The sequence below is a fragment of the Falco punctatus genome, assembly GCF_963210335.1.
Source record: "Falco punctatus genome assembly, contig: scaffold_176, whole genome shotgun sequence".
In the NCBI taxonomy this organism is placed as follows: Eukaryota; Metazoa; Chordata; class Aves; order Falconiformes; family Falconidae; genus Falco; species Falco punctatus.
Window position 1 is genome coordinate 41,741 of NW_027660331.1, and position 15,201 is coordinate 56,941.

A 15,201-nucleotide genomic window follows, 5' to 3' on the forward strand; every position below is an offset into this window, starting at 1 on the left:
AGGGCTATACATGTTTCTGCACTGTCACATCCTCAACAGCCTGCTGGATTTAGCAATAGAATGCCTGACACTGTGGTCTGGAGCTGAAGGTGTGATGGATAGGAAAGAAACCAAAGCTCATGTTAGAGAAAAAGCTCCACTAATAGGCATAGTTGAAGAGATGTGGTTTGGTAGTGGGAAACATCTCTTGGCATGCTGGTTGTTCAAAGTCTCATACATTTCTGCCTTGCTTAAGAAAGGCATCCTTTGTCTGAACCCCTTGCTCTGGAGTGCAAGGAACACTGGCAGTGGGGTGCAGGAAGAAGCTGAAATTCCCTTGGTCACATGCGATTTGCCTGCACTGTTTGCATTGTACAGACAAAATGAAAAAAAAACCCAACCAACCCTCAGCATGCCCTCGCTGTGTGCGAATAGCGCGTGGTCGGGTACTACGACGCTAGGTAACTGGTCCAGACGCTTAGACAGAAATTGTGCAAGATAGACACCTGCACAGAAGATCAGTTTCCTGTTTTATGGAACAGGATACAGCTCTGCTTCAGCATAGTGAGCTCGGGTATCGCCAGATGTGTTAGCAGCACGTCCTGGTTTCAGCTGGGATGGCGTTAATTACCTTCTTAGGGGCTAGCGCAGTGCTGTCTTTTGGCTTTGGTGTGAGGCACTGCAGTTCCTCAGGCCTCGCTAGCAAAAAGGCTGGAGGGGCGCAAGGGCTGGGGAGGGGAGACTGCCAGGTCCGCTGACCCGAACCAACCGCAGAGGTGTTCCATGCCATGGGACGGCACGCCTGCTCTCTGTGTACCTGGGGGCTGGCTGGGCAGGGGGCTTGTTGCCTGGGGACTGGCTGGGCATCAGCCGGTGGGCGGCCAGCAGTTGCGTTGTGCACCACGTGCTCCTTTCTTCCTTTCCCTCTCCCTTTTCATTATAACTATTATTGTCATTGTTGTTGCTATTCTTCCATTTTTATTCTGTTTCAATTATTAAATTGTTCTTACCTCAGCCTTTGAGTTTTGCGTTCCTTTCCAGCTCTCCCCATCCCTCTGGCTGAGGGGGGAGCGAGCGAGCGGCTGCGTGGCACTGGGTTACCAGCCGGGGTTAAACCACGACACCGCACCACTTGCAGGGTAGTGGGGGCTGTTTCCAACAAGCAGCAAGGAGCAGCCACCCACATTTGAGAGCAGGTTTCTCACTGGCAACCAGAAAACAGACACGTCATCGCTGCAGTGAATGACTGGACTGGGCTTTCCCTCGCTGCTGTGCTCGATGTTAACGCTGCTTTGCCCAGCAGCCAGTAACCTCCGCTTCTCGCTGGGAGCCAGCAGTAAAGCAGCATTTACCACTGGCTTCTCTAGGCACACAGAACGTGCAGCTGCTTTGTTTTCAGTCACAAGTGCTTTATCTCTATACCCAGGGAAGTGTGGCGAGGGGTACCTCTGAGGTAAAGGCAGGATGAAAACAGGACACAGGCGGTCAGCGTGCTTATAGGGTACCAGAGTTATGTTCCCTCTGCAGAGCATCAGTGGAGCGGAGTGGCAGCGATCAGCAATGAATTATAAGCAAAAGCCTGGATGTTTCAGAGGTCAGGACTCACTGGGTAGACATACTAGTGCTGCAGCAACACTACTCAACCACTACTCTGCCAATGAGTAACTGAAAAACTAATGTTTTGTAGCAACAATTCAACATGGTATTTTGAAGACAGCAAAACCTGGGAAACTCCTGACACATTTGCTCATGAGGAAAAAGCAACTGGCATAATAAGATTTTCTGAAACAGAGTTGTTTATTCCATACTACTGATTGCAAAGATCTGCAACCTGCTTGTAGCTACTGACCCCAAAGGGTTTCTAATGTACCTGAGCAAAGAAATCAAGAAACACACTTGCTTTCTTCTTTGGAAAGAGATCAGGAAGTTCCTGAACCTGAACTTGACTGTTCGGGCACAAGCCAGAGAAAGCCTTGCTAAAGTCAAGGTAAGCAACACGCACTGCTCTTCCTCTGTCCACTCAGTTACTCACACATCGCTAGAAAGGTACCAGGTCAGTGCGGCATGATTTCACCCTTTGCAAACCCATGCTGACTCCTCCCTCCCAACTTCTTGTCCCCAGCATCTTTGGAAACGGCTCCCAGAGTACGTGCTCCGCCACCTTCCCAGGCAGCACGGTGAGGCTGCAGTTCCCAGCTCCTCGGTCTTGCCCTTCTTGAAGATGGGACAGACATTCCCTGTCTTCCAGGCCTCAGAGCCTCCCCCAAGTGCCATGCCCTCTCCTGCTTCATCAGGAGTGTCCCCACAGTGACACTGGGGATGGACTTTCGAGTGCAGGAATTGCCTGGACTTCTCTGTACCCCCTCACGCCTCATCATAACTGCTATCAATGCCGGTTATGGCAGATGCCAACACCGAATTTCTGTTCTGCTGCTCCACCAGCCAAGAGCTCTCCCCTCTCACTAAGAGCTGGCAGCAGAGAGCAGTGAGGAAACTTGAGCACAGGTCACGTCTGAGTTTATCACAGTGACTGACAACACAACGTGAATGTTCAAGATGTTCTGTCCCTGCTTCTTCTGTGGAGAGACACTAGAAAGTAGCAAAAGCTGAACTTCTCTTTGACCACTCCGGTGCAGGCTGGAGAAATTTCGTTACACCTTTTTCCTTTGCAGGGGATCAAAACCTGTGGGATTTCCCAGCGTTTCACGGCCACCAGAAGCTCACCTGCTACCTTCTGCCCAAACCACAAGGAGGATTGCTCTAAAATACAGGGAAAGTCTGGGAACTGATCATGAGTACCGCAACACCAGTCTGCGGTCTTAACACAATTGTGGAGAAGGACATACACACATGCTGGCCTTTTGCCTGGCCTCCAGGACAGGCTGAAGGTGCAGCGGTGAACAGAGCTGAAAGGAGCAGAGCGCTCTGGAGAGCTGTACGGTTAGGGAAAGGGGTAGAAAGCGATGTCAAGAAGGGAAACGATAAAACAAAGACATGTATTAGATGACAAAGTTTATTAAATTTCAAGCTGAAACAGAATATCTGGAATTAAATACAGTATATTAACTTCACAAATATGTATTCATATAAAAAGGAACAGCGTCACAGCAACATTCATTGCTTTCCTCACTGCCTGTTAACTCAAGTCCTTGAATTAGTGGGTAAACCCCCAGATTTTTCCAGTCTTAATTGATCTCGGGACAACCATTCTTCCTTTCCCAGAACTGGGACTTTGTTCTATCATCTCCTGACCACTACTGACTTCTGTGGACAGGAAATGACAATGTAGATCTTCAGTAACAGGTAACTCCCTGAAATAAATAAACCTGCTTCTTTTATTGACACAAATGTCCCAGAACACTGGCTACCATCTGGGCTACAGCCACCACATCATCAGCTGCTAGCAGCAACAAAAAGATTGGCTGTCCTATCATACAAGGTTTGGAAAGTACTGAGGAGACTGGAAGTTAATATTTTAACATTCATTTTTCCCGCACATGAAGTGTTTCAGGTACAGCACAGCTGCTGATGTAGTAACTGGGAATGTCTACAGCTGCAGCGACCTTTAATACGAACCCCAAGATGAATACCGTGAGGGGCCATGGGCACAAACTGAAACACAGAGGGTCGGGGCTGAACATCAGGAAATGCTTCTTTCCGATCAGGGTGACTGGGCACTGGCACAGGCTGCCCATGGAGGCTCCATCCTGGGAGATACTCAAAAGCCAGCATGGTCCTGGGCAACCAGCTCTGGGTGGTCTTCCCTGAGCAGGGGAGCTAGAACGGATGACCTCCAGAGGTCCCTTCCAACCTCACCCATTCTGTGGTTCTGTGATCCAAAACAAACATACCAAACCCACCACATAACTCTCTTGGCACTGCTACACACTCACAGTAATGTTAAACCTAAGGCGCATAAGGTGACAGCAACGTAAAGTGCCCTGTCCTCCAGCATGACCACTGGTAAAGATTTCACTTTATCGGCAGAAACAGTCACGGCATCTGGACTGAAGCAGCAGGCTCAAATCACATCAAACGATGTCCTAAGCATTAAAGTAACACTGGAAACATGAACAACACATAGGGTGAAAGGATTAAGCAGAACAAAGGGAATGCTTTTGTTAAAACACAGAACATCAGTGGAGAAAAAATAATGCTTCTACCTTAATAAGAATCATTCTGACAATTCCGTCACGCTCAAGAATCAAGGTGAGTCATTCTGCTAGTCAGAAAAAAACAGGTGTGCTTCTTATGGTGAGTGCAAAATAAAACACCTATGCATCAATAAACCAACAGGCAAGTGCAATGTGCTTGACATCCATTTAATAGAATTCACATTCGGACTGCAATAAACACATTTTCACATCTGAACTGTGGGATGAGAAACTATAGACGCGCTATGTAAACAAAGTCCTTTCCGGAGCTTTTTTCCCAGCATTTTGTTCAAATCAGGTAATTTTTGGTTAAAACATCACGGTACTCCTGTACTGCCCTGCAAAGGGGATCCTGGTCAACGTGGATACTTCTTGAAGATCCATCGGAAAATACCATGGGAAAAGCTCCAGCAGATCCAGCCTCAAGTTCAGCAGTGGCTAGGGAGAAGAGAAACAAGATTCCAGTGTTGCTTTTACACTAGACAGGGCCAAATCAGTCACTATGAAAACATCATGGATAACTGGAGAGACTATAATCCAGAAACAGATTTGAAAACTTCCAAGGGATCGTAACAATCAAAGGGCTAGGCACAAAGGAAGAAACAATCTTTTTCCACATTTGCTTACCAGTCAACAGTATTTCTAAAGCCAGTGAAAGAAATTCTATAGGCTACACAGCGAACATCTTCAGGGAATCCACAAATGACTCCTGCTTACATCAGTGCTAAACTGAGCCCCCCTGCAGATCTCTCGAACCTCCAGTATCTGTTTTCCTTGAATGTTCAAAGCAGTGATTTATTGGAACTCTACTCCTAAAAACCAGCTTCTGCCTTCTCTGTGACAAACTTAAAAAGAATCCGCCGGTGAAAACGCAAACACCTTTGCAGTGCAGTCAGGCCAGCAAAAGTCTCATAGCCTGGCACTTTCTTTGAGGGGCGTCTTTGTAACTCACCCTGGCAAAACCCTCTTTCCTCCACAAAAACACATACTCAGTGACAGCAAGCCCACCTTTCCTGTTCTTCTCCAGCCACATTTTTCAGACAAGGTCCTGAAAACAAACACACTCTATGACACCTAGCAGATGCACAATCAGGTTCAAAATGCACACGGATGAAATGCAACGGCTTTGTGTCCATTCAGACATATGGAACGAGCTGTGAAGCTACAGCTGAACACTCTCTGTATTACCAAAAGCATGCAGGAACAGAAGGAAATTCTCGCAGGGGCCACCTGCTTTGAAATAGCACCAGTCACTGCAAAGCAAAGCAGTGACTCTGGAGGAACGACTACCCTGAAACAGGTGGAATTCCTCTTTCGACACCTGGCCTCATATTATAGAGCATGTTTCATGCTATGTGTTAAAAGCATTCAACTCATCTTATGTTTGCCTAAGTGCTTTTCCTAAAGAAAGGGTATCTTTCATCACTGATTATATTTTTCTTGCTTATTCAAAAAAGACTGCAACATAAGCTACATATACAAGCAATGAATAAGAAACAGCAAAAAACCAAGGTCCAACAGCAGAGAATGTGCAGGGTATGATTTAGTGCGGAATGCAACTGATGCACATGGAAGAAGCAGTGATGGCTGAAGTCTATAAACATCTTCTCTCAGGGCTTCTTTTACGTTTGACGTTTGTGCTCAAGGATTCACTCTAGAAAAACGTGACTTCAGCTTAAGCCAAGTGCACCCGTGTAGAGGAAGTGGGTTAGTTTTCTCTGCACTTGTCTTTTTCAGGCAACTGCATAACATTCTACACAATCTTTTGGTAAGCTGGAAGTTTTCACATTCAAGTCTAAACTGGAAAGCTAGCAGAAAAACCTCCCTGTGCTTAGCACAGGAACTTCACAGCTTTCAAGCCATTATGTTCAAGAGTAGGAACACTCCTCTTTTTCCTTAAAAATGCCCCTAACATAGTGACACATTACCTTGTTTAAGTTCTTTAGCGATTTTTTCATCTAGTTCCTGCCGTACCTAGAATTATACAGAAAATACAGTTAATATTTTAACAGTTACGTTTTTCTAATATTAAACTTCTAAAACATTCTTAAAATCCACACATAATGAGAGAAAACCTAAAAATATAATTCCAAATAGACACATCTTGGTTTGGGGTTTGATTTCTACTGAAGAGAAACTTTTGGTCAGTCGGGCTGCAGCTGCCTCATTGCTCAGCAACGTTAACAAAACAATTTGTAACTCACCAGCTGGATTATTACTGGGCGTTTAACAAAATACACAGGAAGAAAGCAAGAAAGCCTAGCGCAGTTATTGCAGTGAAGGTATGGCTGAAGTTTATCATCAAACACACGAACAGAATGTCAGCTACATGCCGAGATATGTACAAAAGCCACCCACAGGGACAAATCAGCCAGTTGAGGCTGGCTTCTGCAACTTCACAGAGAGAAGAGCTGCACCAGCAGCTGCTGCAGGATTGACATACACCATTTGTATAGAAAAAAGCGTGTGCCAATATTCTTCTTTTCTCCACCTTAAGATGGGAAATTGAAAGAGCTCCTACAGATGATGCCAAAACTTCTTTATTGTTATTGCAAATACCACGACACACATTTATAAAAACATAAAAGCACACACAATTTTTTCTTGCAAACTGTGTACTAAGAAAAGATAACCACAGCTACAGCTTCTATGCAGCGAGTGCTGTGGGGTTTATTATGTAGCTGGAATCAGCCTGGATCACTACAAAGGAGCACTTACGCCTCTTCTCCCCTAGAAAGTGGGTATTGTTACCAATTAAGTTATTCTCACTTATGATTCTGCCTTCAGAAGCCTTCACAAGAAGGAATCACATCTCTTAATTTAAGAGTCACAGTCCAAGCGCTATATGCTGCTGTTTACATTTGATGATACCTGCTACTCCTACATTTTTTCCATCAAATTTGTGACACACAGAAGTGAATTTCAAAACACGTATCATACAGCTTCCAGGGCTACGATGGCCATGAAGATGCTGCAGGGCTTGGACCTCGTGAGCTATATGGAGAGGCTGAGAGCTGCAACTGTTTCTTTACTGGAGAACAGGAAAACTCAGAGGGATCTTATCTATGTGTATAAATACCTGGTGGGGGGAGTACAGAAGATGGAGCCAGACTCTTCTCAGCGGTGCCAAGCAAAAGAACAAGAGGAATAGGCACAAATCCAGATAGAGGAAATTTTAACACAAGGATTTTTACAATTATTATTTTTAAAAAAATTGTAAGCATGGACAGACACTGGAACGAGTTGCCAGAAAAGGTTGTGGAGTGTCCATCCTTGGAGATGTATAACACCTGGCTGACAGAACAGTGAGAAACCTGCTACGGCTGACCCTGCTTTGAGCAGGGGTGACGTTGGACTAGATCATCTCTAGAGGCCCCTTCCCCTCACTCATTCTGCGACTCTCTTGATTTTAGTACTGAATTCCTGGGGGAAGGAGCATTTATTTTATGAAATGAGCAGACCCAGCTAGCAGCATAACAACAACAAGAAGAACGGAAACACTGCACAGGGTACTCAACAGGACAGAGAGAGCAAGAGCCTCAGGAAGGAAACCAATCCGCTTACCCTCACAAGAGGAGCAGTAACAGGCAGTAACTGCAAGGGTCAAAGGAGCGGGGCTGTAAACCAGCGAAGTGGAGGGAAGGGCTCTCTCTCCAGGAACACAGGGATAGCTGGGACCACATTCACTAGATCCTGCAGGAGAAGCACCACTCTGTGATACTTCATTGAAATACTCTGTGCCAACAGAGCTGCATGAACAATGGAAAAGGACCCCCCAAATCTCTAATTGTTTTCAAGCAGGTACAAGCAGAAGCAAAATTCTGGGGAGAAAGGACCCCCTAACTCCTGAGACGAGACACAGGTAACAGAAAAAAGCAGGAAAACTAATGCCTAGACCAAAATACGGCCCAAACCCAGGACCAAGCCCAAGCAAAGTCGTAGTAGTTAGTGGTGTTAGAAGAAACCACCTTCCCTGGTTTCCTGAGTCTTCACAATGACTAGAAGGTCCACAGGACCCTCCGCAACATGTACAAATCAATCAAGAGAAGAAAAAGGTCTTCTTTTCCTCTTATTCATTCCATCAATGTCTTTGTGATTCTCATCCATGTCTGAGGGAAGAGAAATAGGTGGAAATAAAGCCAACACACTGATTTCTGAAAAGGGAATGAATGAAGAGCCAGGCAAAATACACCTCCGAGGACCTTAACTTGCCTCCACTTTTCTCCTTCCCCCCAAACCCCTAGGAAAGGCATCACAGCTGAGTGTCCCAAACCTCCTGAGCAGGTACTTCTCACCTCACTGCACATCTCTTCAGGCGGTAACACACCAGGTGTTCATTTGCAGCAGGCACCTTCTCAACAGTTCTTTTTCACAAAGTGGTGTTGACTTACTACTTATCCACACAGGCTGCTTTAGCACAGAGTAAGCTGGATCCTGTAAGACTCCGTGAAATGATGCTCCGAGTCTGGAGTACCAGTACTGTTCTGAAGTTGAGTTCCTAGACACAACTGCTGCGACCACCAAGAACTTTTTGTATATCAGAAGTGGCAAGGAGGGTAAACCAGCCTACTCCTAGAGCTCAAAGTTCCATTATAACAGATTAAATCCATAGACTATCATCTCACAGATGGTTAACTACCACAGAAGCCATTGCATTACATCTCACAGATGGTTAACTACCACAGAAGCCATTGCATTACAAATACATAAAGCAGAGAAGTCCCCTGCAGCAGTCATTCTTTCACTTGGACAAACTAAAGTTCAAAATATGCGCAGTGTTAGGAAAATGTGAATACATCAGTAAGTTTTAATCAAAACCTAACAGCATAAACAAGACAACATTTCCAGTATAAAATACCATCCCAACATTAAACAATGCTGGCTGCAAACCTTGCCATGTATCTGGCTGCAGAGAAGAGAGACGGACAGATTTTTGATTAAGGAGCTGAAGAAGAAAGAAAAACGGCCTTAAGTTCACAGGTCTTCAGTGAGAAACAAGAACGTGGCCTACATGTAAATGAAGCAAGTAAAAAAGCTAACAACAAAGACTGCTACAAGAGTGCAGAAAGCCAAATCAGAAATGGAACAGAAATTGGAAGATGAAGTAGGAAGCAGACATTTCCCTTCCCACATTAAACTGGTTTCATTTATCCACTGATTCACCCTGGTTGCAGAGTTCACTGTTCTTGCCTGTCAAGACACCCATGTTCATTTTCACCAGCCTTTGGCACAGCTGTTAGGATTTAAGCTTGACATTTGTTAAACCTAACAACAGGACTCCAGTCCCAAAACCTCCTTGCAGCACTTGCAGGAGACATTCCTTGCCTTAGTCTATGGACTAAGGGAGCAGGTCTGAAATACTGAATTGCTAGTTGCTACGGTCACTGTCTAATTACATGCACAGAATTTGTCAAGTACTTGTAATTTATTCCACATTACTGAAGCTCTAATACAAATAAAAACCACCAAAAAAACCCGAAGACATTGCATGTGATCGGGATTCTACTGGTTAATAAGCTTGTGCCAATATGAACTTTTTTTTGTATTTTTAAAGATCCTTTTGCACTTCAAGGTTATTCATTTCTGTAGCGTATATATTTGATAAAGGGGAAGGGGCTATACTGTAATGGAACACATTTCTTTATGCTTTTTTAAGAATAACACGCTCATTTTTTGCTGAACTTGTGATATGACCATCTTCAACATGTACGGCTCTATGTGTAATCACTGATAGTCATGCTTGATGTTTAGGAAAACGGTGCAATCTTTCAAGCCTTTAAACACCAAATTCCTTAGTTAAGTCTAAAGGAGAAACTGTGTCCACTTGCTAGTGGAGCACTTCTTCCTCTTGTCAGCATCATTTACCAGGGTTTTTTCCAACAGCTGCAGGACCAATGAATACCATCATTTTGAATAATAGCAGTGTGAACTATTTTCACCTCTTTGCCCCTGAAGCTATTTCAAAGCTTCTGCACAAACGAAATTCACACAAACATCTTCCCCTTCAGAATGGCTGGCATGTTCTCTACTTCCAATAGCCTTTCTCACCTTGAGGAAGCTACTACAAGGAACACCAAATCTGCAGAGAGCTTTGACTAAAAAAAGAAGCCTCAAAGGACTGCCTGAGGCACACTGCAATTTCAGCTTCTTAACTCCCTGTCGTTTAGAGCTTCAGTGGCAGAAACATGTGTCATCTCCAGCCAAGGCAGCACTGCGCATCCTGAATTTAAAGGCAAGGCAAATTCTGTAGAAGGGAACCAGGTTAATGGGAAAACAAAGCTGAGGCATAACTGAAGTAAACAGTGAAGTGAAGAAAAGGCTTAGAGTCAGAGAAATTCTTCTGTTTTGAAACAGTCTGGTGAACAGACAGAATACTAGGCAGCACAACCAGCAAAGCATTTCAAAATAGACTAAAACTATAATCTCTGATTTCTTCCCTCATGCTCCAACTTGCCTCCTGAATGGCACGGGACTCCTGCGGAAATGACAGCACAGACTGTGCATCTGGTGATTTTGCATTTGGAAACTGATTGAGATTTGCCACCCATTATTGTATGCAGAGGGATACGTGCAGTTTTTCCCTTTTGTTACTTCCTGACTTCAAAGTCTTACGTTCCAATTCAGTCCTCTTTTCTCAGATGCATGTTATGCACATGACATACTGCACCTGACTGAGAACAATTAAGCCCGCAGTTCTAAGTGAAATACTCACCTAGTCCTCTAGCAACTACTGCACCTCTGAGAACTCAGTTCCTTTCTTCTGAAGGACTCCAGAGAAGATCAGGTTTTAAGACTTCCCTGAATACACTGAACGTCAGGTGACTTGAGGCTACAAGCAGTGCCACTACAATTAGTCTCAGTTGTTCCCTAACTGGTGATTACAGGAAGAAATATCATAAAGAGATGTGCAGCTGGATTTAGTAACAGGGAGGTTATTCTTTTTTTCCTGTTTCTTCTTCAAAAAAAGAAACCACAACTGTTAAACCCTTTTCTTTTAAACTAGGACAGCTTTGTTCCTAGAAGTGGGATGGTTTCCTCCTTTGCCTTTTTCTTCTTGTAACATCTCACTCCCATCTCTCTCTCTTTTTTCCCTGCCCTCACTTGCTCCCTGCTCCCTGTCCCTCTTGTTCCCTTGTCCTGGCTTTCTCCTTACTTCAGTTTTGTAGTGGATCCCTGAATTTCACCTCCTTTCTGCTGCTTGCGTGCAGAATAATCCCTGCAGGTGGTACAGTACTAATTGCCTCCCATGTTCTTTATGCAGCGTTATGTCCACCCCTCTGACACAAAAAACACATTCGCAACGATACAGAAAAGTTCATCTCTTAACTGCCGCTGCTACGCACTACCTACACACCGCTTTGTCCATTTTTGTTTTGTTGTTTGGTTTGGTTTTTTTTTTCTTAAGCCAGGCACAGTATGCAGACACGTTATTTAAATGGATTCTTTCCAGTGTAGGTGGGACCACCGAACCGAGATAGACTTAAAAGTGAGCGAATGCCTCTCACATCCATTCAACAACAGAATATGCGAGGGACAGACACTGACTGAACAGGCAAGCTTGCCCATGCCTCAGTCCTATGCTAGGTGGGAAACGGATTACAACGACTGACATCTGGTTTCCAAGTCTCATGATATCACGTTTACCATTCTGTGAGGGATGTGCTATCATGCTGACTGCTAATTACAGGGCATACTTTGACCAGAGGTACGCAGAGGCTGCAGCTTTTGTACAAAATCAGAAAGCTCTGTAGACTTCCTGAGGAGCAGTTACATATAACACCACATAGCAGGACCCACAAAATCAAATGCCTCCTATGCACAGCATGCGTCCCGCACTCAAGTGAGAAGTTACGTGTCCTGTTCATACCATCCTAGTTTTGAAGCATCCCTTTGTTTTGGTATTGTACTAAAACAAGTTCCGGTGAAGAAACTGCTAGCATGAACATCAGTGAAGGAGGAAAAGGAGTCTCAAACAAAGATGTCTGATGGGATTTTGCACTCATCATAAAGTTAGCTGTTTTAAAAAAGGTCATCCACAGAATGGCTTGGGTTGGAAGGGACCTTAAAGATCATCCAGTTCCAACCCCCCTGCCATGGGCAAGGACACCTTCCACTAGACCGGGTTGCTCCAAGCCCCACCCAGCCTGGCCTTGAGCACCGCCAGGGATGGGGCATCAGCACTAAATTTTACTGAAGAGCTTCTTTGGCAGCTTCCTATGCCACAGTATTCTTCATCACAGTTTCTCTTGCAAAAGAGAACTTGCAAAAAAAAAACCTGTTACGCAGTTCATCATTTAGAACTCAGTATTTTTTGGTCTTTGAGCACTTCTGGAAATTTGTATAACCCTGATGACCAAAAGTCTTCGTTTCTACTACCTAGTTGTGTACTGTTTTGATGAGCAATTTGGTTTAGCATATTAGAGCATATGGTTTGGAACTAGAAATGGATTCTAACTTTAGACTGAAAAGCACAACCTTGCTTACAGATACTCTTCAACACTAGTTGAGGACAGTATTTAAAAACGCTTACCTTAGCCACATAGGCTTCAACTCTGTTTCTTGATGGTAACGTATTCACGGGTGGGGTTAGGAAGCTTCCTCCTAGATTTAGACTTCTATTCAGTGCCAGATTGTTGCTAATATGTCCCAGTTCAGTTGAATACAGAACTGGACCACTGACAGCGCTGCTTGCAATTAAAGGTTTGCTTCTATGGCACTCCTGAAGGAGCTTAGCGTTGGCTTCTGCTAGTCTCTCATTAGCTCTGAAACATTCAGAAGCATACAAAGAATTATCTTTGGTAATAACACTTCCGCAAAGTTACCCTCCAGGTCTTTGATTATTATCTGACTTCTGAAAGTGGAAGGGATTAAGAGAGTCCAAAAAAATCTCCATAACTGGATCTGGGGTTTTTTTGGAGAGCCTATTTCTAAGTAGTCACTCTACCTGCAAGAAGCAGCAAGAGTTAACCAATACTTTGGACTTCTCAGCATTAAGGCCCCAAAGCAGTCTGTGCACACCGTGTGTTTACATAGCTCTTCCTGAAAGGTACATCACCTGCATAAGAACTCTGGGCTACCCTTCCTTTCCCAAAGAAAGCTGAAACCTATGACATGCGGCTAAAATGGAAGCCAAAAGATTTGTTGTTCTTCTTCTTCATAGCATCAAATGTCGTTCTCTGAAGGGCCTATCCCTATTCAAGCAGTAAAGGACATGACATTATCTTTTCTGCCATACTTAGAATAAGAAGAGGAGATTAGAGACTGGCAAAAAGGCTGCCTGTTAAAACAAACTCAACTTCAAAAATATCCTATTAACGCCCATGATTGGTGGTGTTACTGCTGGAACACTGAAGAGAAATGAAGATAGTTCCAATGAACAGGGGGGAGCCTTAAGGTACTTTCATCACAAATATGCTATCCTATGCATAATGCTGACCAGATGTAGAAAAGGTATTTAATGAAGAAAACTGCTTGAGGAAAAAGTAGTATCTTATTATCACCCCAAAAGAGCAGGGACTTACCTTTCCAGTTTTTTTGCTAGGCATCTTCCATTTATAACTTCCTCCAGATACAGGTCTTTGTACTTTTCCGCTTCTGCCTGTGCGGATTCTTTTTGAAAAATACTGTCTCGTTGGGTATTTTTTATCCTGTCCAATTCACGTTCGAGGTCTCCAATTCTGTGTTCTAGCTGGTTTGTCAGCAAAGCATGATGACTGGCTCTGATTTGTTCTAATCTGTCCTGGGAGGCTGCCTGCATCTGAAGTAGATACACACTTTCAACCACCACAAAGAAAAAGAGAACTCTCCTCGCCAGTCAATTGTGTGTACCCAATTTCAAGGGCCCAGCTCTATTCAGCGAGGCAACTGTGCCTCCTCACTGCCATCAGCGACCAGGGCACAACCCTGGAACTACCACACTAAATGATTCTTTTCATTCAGAAAGAACCCCCATCTTAGCACTATTACTCATCAAAGCTACTGATGGAAGAACACTATCTCTGTAGGACAGGGCATAGCATTCCTCAAAGAAATTATGGAGATGCCGCACCCCCAGCCCCCACCCTGCAGCTTTGGTGAGTTCTTTTCTGAGCGTTGCCCCTTGTGCAATGACTAAGGAAGATGTGTATGGGGGGCTGTGACAACTCTAAGTTGCAATACCCATTCAAGGATAAACAATGAGAACAAGACCTAAACAATGAGAACAAGACCAGTGGACAGTGATACCCCTCCAAGAACTGCAAAATGGAAACCTACCTTGGGCAAGTTTTTGATTCAGGGCCTGCAGGCACACTGCACACACATGAAAGCATCTTGCCCAACCATATTCCCTTCTCCCACTGCCCTTCAGGAAAAACAGTACAGCGTAACACATGGAATCAGGCACCACCACCACCCCTAAAAATGACAACCAAAACAGAAGTCTGTAACAGACACACATAAGAAACTAACTTACCTGCAAAAACAGATTGACTTCTTGCAGTTTTTGTCTTATTTCTTGTGCAGCTCGTTCTTCCACCTCTCTTTTGTATTGTTCTATTTGGCTGCGATCCACCATGTTAGTCTCCATATGGTGTTTGAGATTAGCCACCTCTTCTTTCAGCTGGCTTTTGCTCTTTTCCAGTTTTTCATGGCTCCCACGCATGGTGGACAACTCCTCTCGCAAATCATGATTTTGTGCTTCTAGCTGCATGCCTTTTTTAGACTCTATCTCCAGCTGCTGGGAAAGTTCATCAACCTGTAGACAGGAAAGGGGAAAAAAACAGGGAACTCAGAGGGATCTAAAATTAGTCAAATCTGTGAAAATTGGTAAAGGAGTTGGCCATCAACACTGTATTTACCATCTGCTGATTCAGTGTTAAAACAAAAGCGAAACCAGGCTCTTCTTTTAAAACAAGAACAGCTTTCACATCATTTCTGACAGCATTCCTCAGGTTCCCATCCTTCCTCAGTTCTGCAGTGGGTCACAGACCAAGAGGTACCAAACCAGCGGCATTACACCCGCAGGGCTAGGCTGAAAAGCACTAGGGCTATTCTGCTGCGAGATGTTCATACGATCATAGGAAATCAA

The 15,201-nt window shown here is 44.3% G+C and overlaps 1 protein-coding gene across 1 annotated transcript in view; it reads right to left on the minus strand.

The window, feature by feature from the left end:
- Positions 1–2,978: 2,978 nt before the first annotated feature.
- Positions 2,979–15,201, minus strand: part of LOC308057142 (uncharacterized protein) — a 42,766-nt gene continuing 30,543 nt past the window's right edge. Inside the window, 5 exon segments of the mRNA XM_080411293.1 lie at positions 2,979–4,571; positions 6,062–6,107; positions 12,664–12,895; positions 13,655–13,890; positions 14,587–14,868. Coding sequence (XP_080267419.1) covers positions 4,423–4,571; positions 6,062–6,107; positions 12,664–12,895; positions 13,655–13,890; positions 14,587–14,868 — 945 coding nt within the window. The 3' untranslated portion in view covers positions 2,979–4,422.